At 39.6% G+C, this 6644-nt stretch overlaps 1 protein-coding gene across 1 annotated transcript in view; it reads left to right on the forward strand.

The window, feature by feature from the left end:
- Nucleotides 1–6644, forward strand: part of LOC102763575 (potassium channel subfamily T member 2) — a 126675-nt gene that overhangs the window by 98888 nt on the left and 21143 nt on the right. The window contains 3 exon segments of the mRNA XM_006757659.2: nucleotides 233–338; nucleotides 1327–1499; nucleotides 3497–3568. Coding sequence (XP_006757722.1) covers nucleotides 233–338; nucleotides 1327–1499; nucleotides 3497–3568 — 351 coding nt within the window.

The raw sequence follows: 6644 nt of genomic DNA on the forward strand, positions 1-6644 counted from the left end.
AAACAATATATATATACTTTTAATTCACAAAACCAGGCGGGTGATGGGCCAGGTTTGGTACATGGGCCCTAGTCTGCCTCCCTGGTTCTAATCTATTTCCTTATCAAACTGTAGTTGCATCATAAAGTAACTGTCTCTCACTCTATCAACATGGAGGATCGGAGCTGTAACTTAACAGTCCAGCTTCGCATGCGCTATTCCAGGTGATTCAGCATTTCATACTGCGTTACAGGTACGCCAAAGGCTACCCCCCCTACTCTCCATACATAGGAAGTTCACCCACGTTTTGCCATCTCCTTCACGAAAAAGTGCCCTTTTGCTGCTTAAGACTGGACAAGGTAAGCACCTGTCACTGCTTTTCTGCAAAGTTACGTCATGCTATTTCCTAATGACGCACATGCAAATCCTCTTGTGCAGTCCGTATAGTAAATGATTTGTACAGAGTGAAATGGGTTCGAAGAATATTATCTTTTTTGAAAGTAAATATAATACAGAAAATGGTGAATTTTACTTTCTTAACTGCACTAAGTTATCCAAAGTACCCAATGAATCTGTCAGAAATATATATATATATTCAGAGAGGAAGGGAGAGGGAGAGAGAGAGATAGAAACATCAATGATGAGAGAGAATCATTGATCAGCTGCCTCCTGCACGCCCCCTACTGGGGATTGAGCCCACAACCTGGGCATGCGCCCTGACCAGGAATAGAACTGTGACCTCCTGGTTCATAGGTCAATGCTCAACCCCTGAGCCATGCCAGCCAGTCTGTCAGTCATGTTTTGAAAGAGCAAAACAGAGGTTTCTGAATCTTGAACCTGTGAACTCTCCATATCCAACAACAATAAAATCCCTTCAGGTATTCCGTGCTAGGGGTACATGGTTCTATAATTATATTATTACTATACTTGTGGAGATGAAAGTCATGGGTAGATGATTTTTTGGAGCTTCACTGAAGTATGATGAGCAAGTAAAAAATGCATGTTTGCAGTATATAATGTGCTGTTTTGACAGACATATACGTTGGGATAATTTTTAAATGTAGATGTAGTGGCAAGTTTACAATAGAACACGTGTATGTGGGTGTTGTTTATTCTTCATCAAGCTATATACCTGCATTTTATTTGTCTGATCAACACACATTATTTCCTGAAACATGCTGGAAAATTGGGCATAGAAAAATGTAACTATTTTCAAATTTGTTAGAAAATAAAAGATTTACTAGGGTTAGATTAATTTTACATAGCCATGTATCTTAACATTTTTTTTCATCAAATTTTAGCAGGGTATAAAAATGGCTTTTCTTTTGCATGATTTTTCTCCTGTAGAGTTGCCAGCATAACTACTATGAAGACGCAAAAGCCTATGGATTCAAAAATAAACTAATTATAGTTGCAGCTGAAACAGCTGGAAATGGATTGTATAATTTTATTGTTCCTCTCAGGGCTTATTATAGACCAAAGAAAGAACTCAACCCCATAGTGCTGCTGTTGGATAACCCGTAAGTATGTTTATAAGTAAATACAAGAATAAGATGAAGAGTTTTTAATATTATCTAAAAAATAATTTTTTTCAATTTGCTCAGAATATTTTAAATCAGATATATTATGGCACGTGATTCATTGGGAGATATAATCAGTGCTATGCTACAAAATAATCACTGGATTTGATTGTATTTCACAAATACGATTTAAACCATCGCTGGAATACTGAGCTCATTACTTAAAACTATTTTTGCATGTGGTCATCACTCCATACCAGTGGGACACATGCCACCAAAATAATTACAGTCATTTTCTTTAATTAATCAACTAGCCTAGAAGAACTCTGCCCAAACTGGGCCCTTTTGTTGTCTTTCTAAAGAACCATTAATTATCAGAGAAGCGTATTTATGATCCATCTTTTATGTTGTGGCATGACTTTGATTCTTCCGCTGTCAGAGCATACATTTTGTTTTAAAATATATTTTATTGATTTTTTACAGAGAGGAAGGGAGAGAGATAGAGGGTTAGGAACATCGATGAGAAAGAAACATTAATCAGCTGCCTCCTGCACATCTCCCACTGGGGATGTGCCCACAACCCAGGTACATGCCCTTGACTGGAATCGAACCTGGGACCCTTCAGTCCACAGGCCGACGCTCTATCCACTGAGCCAAATCGGTTTCGGCCAGAGCGTACATTTTATAACAACATGAATACGGCATGCTTCACCGTGTTCATTAGCTTTGAAAAGGTTGGATTGATAGACTTTGTGAAATTCGAATACTCGAGCATTGCAAAATCCTTCTGCAAATGTAAATATAGGTCACTGAATGCTACTGTCAAATTTATTACATCCTAAAAGTATAATATCCCTCTCTGTGATTCAAAATCAGTAGCAGATGGCCTTGACATCAATAGCATATTTGGGATCCTCCAACTCTCCTCTTAAATTCCAAAGTGATCCAAATTTCAGGATAAACTGGATGAGGACAAACTCTGTGGCCTTGTCTCTGCCTTTAAAATTTATTAACAGAAATTCCTCAAAACAGAGATATCTCCATAATATACTATAAGCTTCTATGCAATTCATAGTTCATTGTTTTCTCAACCATATGATATTACCTATTTTATAGGCTTTTGATATATGCGAAAAATACATTGTCAGTTCTTTTTTAAAAATATATTTTTATTGATTTCAGAGAGGAAGGGAGAGGGACAGAGAGATAAACATCAGTGATGAGAAAGAATCATTGATAGGTTGCCTCCTGCATGCCCCCAACTGGGGACCAAGCCCACAACCCAGGCATGTGCCCCGACCGGGAATCGAACCCTGACCTCCTGGTTCATAAGGTCGACGCTCAACCACTGAACCACCGGCTGGGCAAGTTTTTTTAAACAAGAGATGTATTTTAATTTTGGATTATTTTGCACTAAAAATTTCCTTTGCTTTCCTGATGACTTAGATTTTGCAATCCACCATTCACTGCCCGTTAGATAATTTTTATGGGGTTTGACTTTCTTTCAGAGGGTTCGGATGACTGGGCCGGTTGTAAAACGTATTAGCTCCTGAGCACTTCCCGAAAGTGGTATCTAACGTTCCTATTTGTTGTCCTCTGTTCCTTTGGTCAAAAATGAGGAAACAAAAAAACGAAAGACCAATAAACCATGTTCCAGGAAATTTCGTGGAGTCCTTTCTGCAACAATGAGGTGCCTGTTGCCCTGCAGAGGCTGGTCTTTTGCAACGCGGCCTCCAATATTACAAAGGAATCAGCTGCCATCCTGTTTCTGATGCAGAAAACAGAACATTTGTTTTTATAATTCTGATTGCATTATGTTACTCATCCTGAGTATAAATGACACTTGCTAATGACTATTAAGGGGAGGAAAAGCGCCTAAAATTAATCTTGTCAATGGTGTTGGTTTTGGAAATGCAAACTAAGTCCACTTCCTTTCCCTGGTGGCGTTGCCCCTGTTGTGACCTTGTGTTTCATTTTGTAACCCATCTGCCACTCAGGCCAGATATCCATTTTCTGGATGCAATCTGTTGGTTCCCAATGGTTTACTACATGGTGGGCTCTATTGACAAGTAGGTGACAAAGTCTGTGGCACGCTAACTGGTGTGGTGTCCCGTGGTTCGTCCTGTGCTGTGGCCGTGTTGCATGACGAGTGGACTTGACCATGTAGTTTCACGTAGATGACGTGTCCTGCATGTAGAGCTTACGGTCTCGTGTGGCGTTCATCGTGTAGTCCAACTTCCTGAGCGGTCCTCTGTGGTTGAACTGAAGCAAATTTTGCTGCATGTCAATTTTGTTGATGTTTGCCAAGTTTCTAAAGTTGTCTCAGTTCTGTGTTGTCTACAGCAACAGCATTATTGCTGTTGATATCTGGTTGAGGACACCCAAAGGTTCAGCGTTGTGATGCATCAATACCCTTATCGTAACTTCAGGAAACCTTCCAAATAATTCAGAAATGCTCATGTTAAGTCAGACGTATAAACTGGAGCATTTCCTCAAGAATTTATTCTAGTAACATATATCCGAGCTCATAAGTTCTAAAAATTTGCTAATTTAAAAGGTCAAATGTGTGCAATGCTTCCATATGAAAATACTAATTATTTACACACATGAATATGACATTATAAAAATATCAGAACTAAAAGATAATAACAACTAATATTCCTATAACATGTTAATTTTTTATTTAAAAAAATGTCAACCAGAGCCTTCAAAATAAAATGTTTAACTTTCTCAATTGAGCGTTTTATGCTTACATTTTGCCCTGTTGAAAAAAACAGTTCTGTAACTTTGAAAATATTTATTGGCTGTGGGTACATTGAAGACCAAATAGAGTGACATATATTTAGCCTGCACTCTACAATAATAAAACTTACATGATCAGTTGTCATAATACCAAGGAACTAAAATGTAGATAGATATATGAAAATTACTTAAACTCATGAACATGTCCCACATTTTGTCACTAGTAATGTTTCTCTGAAGTGATAGTATTCACTTAGAATTCATGGGAAGAACAGGCTATTTAAAGGAGAATGAACCGCCCATCCGTCTTTGCCTATGTACCTCTGACACGAATTCTTCTTCTGTAACAGTATGTATGCGAGAAGAAGAACTGAGAGCATCTAATTCCTATGAGAGATGAAGGAGAATGATTACTGAAGCTGATAATTACTGAAGCTGGGTGAATGGCCCCTGGGGGTTCACTAAATTCTATTCTCTTTCGCTTCTGTTTGAGATTTTTCTTAAAAACACGATTTTAAAACCTTCAGATGACTTACAACACACTCACAGACACTCCCTTAGACTCTAACATTCACCTTCTAGCTCTCCCTGAAAGGAAGTCCTAGAGCAGAGGCTAGAAAGGGAAGCTTTGCCCATTAGATTGCCTGGAACTTTCTTCATCCATACTGACTTTTCTCTTCGGCTGCCATCTGGTGGCCGAACTGTGCGAAACAGCCACGCTGAAGGTAACTTGGTTGGCAGGGTGTGGAGGGAGACAAAGTATGATAAAAACAAAGCTAGAACCAGAGACAGAGAAGCATCCAACAGACTGTACATCCTATGAGGGAAGGCGGGGTGGGGTGAGGGGGTAAGAGATCAACCAAAGGACTTGTATGCATGCGTATGAGCAAAACCAATGGACACAGACACCAGGGCGGGTGAGAAGGTGGAAGATAGGGGGGCAATGGGAGAAAAAAAGAGACCCATATAATACTATAAACAATAAAGAATTAAAAAAAGAATAATTTGGCAGCCTAGTTAAAAAAAGGAAGCAAGAATATAATGCAATATTAAGTTAATATAAAAATGATAAAATTAAAACATAACAAAAATGTTTCTATAAGGTTCAGAAATGCCATTCGATTTTTATAAATTGTTTCAATACATTTAAACTCATATTTAATAATAATTACCAACATTATTTGCCAAGATGACATGTGAGCAGCAGCAGCCAGTATGTTGAGTGTGGAATTAACTACTTTCAGGCATAGGGACTAGCTTTCCAGCACAGGTTCTCTCCTAGGGGAATTTTGGTCAAATTTCAATTTCACTGATTTATTGCTGATGAAATAGTCATCTTTCCTATCATAACTTCTACCCATACATCTTTTTTAGTCAAGCTCACCTTCCCCCACCTCGCTTTTCCTTCTCCTATATAATAATAATGATGGAGATTTTTATTTTTAATGGTGGAGAAAAGATTTTAAGAGCTGAAATTTCAGAACGTGATTTAAAATGCTAATAAGGCGGGTTGAAGGCATGTGATCTAAGGCATAACTTTTACAGTCCATAGGGACCTGGCCACATTCATTTTTCACCGGCTTCTTTCTTTCTGTAATGCACTTTGATAGATGTAAGACCAGTTATGAGGAATTTCCTAGATAAAAAGAACATCTAAATAAAGTACTGGTAGGGATTTTGCTCAGTCATCATATTGACTGGCTGATAGGGTCCCGGGCCCTCTCACCATAGGAAATTTATTTGGAATAACATTCTGTTTCCACAGTTTTAGCCATAAAATCTCTGCCACAGAACACTGTTCCTGATTCAAACGCAGGCTTTTTTCTGGACCGCTCCCGGGGATCTTGGACTCAGAGCTTTGGTAATACCCTCTCCCCTTATCGCAGAGTAAGACACCCTGCCTTCCCGCGGGGGAAACACTTCCCTCCAACCCGGCTAATCCAACCGCCATCGCGCACTTGGAGAAGGTCTCCAGGCAGCTGCCTGTGCCGTTGATGAATCCGAAGGGAACTGCTGCTCTTTAAGTTTCACACTCGCTGTTCTAAGTGAGAAGCTGTGCAAATCCGTCAGCCCGATTCTTCTCTGACTTCCGGCAACTCCGCACCCAGCACCCTGTTACGCTCTCGCGTGTGGTCTCTTGGCAAATTCAGGCCTATTTTTCTAGTTCATAAGAAACAGAGGCAACAGGAGAGCGGTTTCCTAGTTTTAGCTTTCAGGGTAACATCTTCTTCTCACTGACTGCGAGGCAAAGTGTTTATCGGTGACCTGGGAAAAGGCTGACTCTATCTTAACCTGCAAGATCGTGTAGGTGGACTTCCAGCAACTCCGCACCCAGCACCCTGTTACGCTCACTCGGCCAATTCAGGCCTGTTTTTCTAGTTCATAAGAAACAGAGGCAACAGG

Source organism: Myotis davidii, unplaced genomic scaffold, assembly GCF_000327345.1.
Source record: "Myotis davidii unplaced genomic scaffold, ASM32734v1 scaffold875, whole genome shotgun sequence".
In the NCBI taxonomy this organism is placed as follows: domain Eukaryota; kingdom Metazoa; phylum Chordata; class Mammalia; order Chiroptera; family Vespertilionidae; genus Myotis; species Myotis davidii.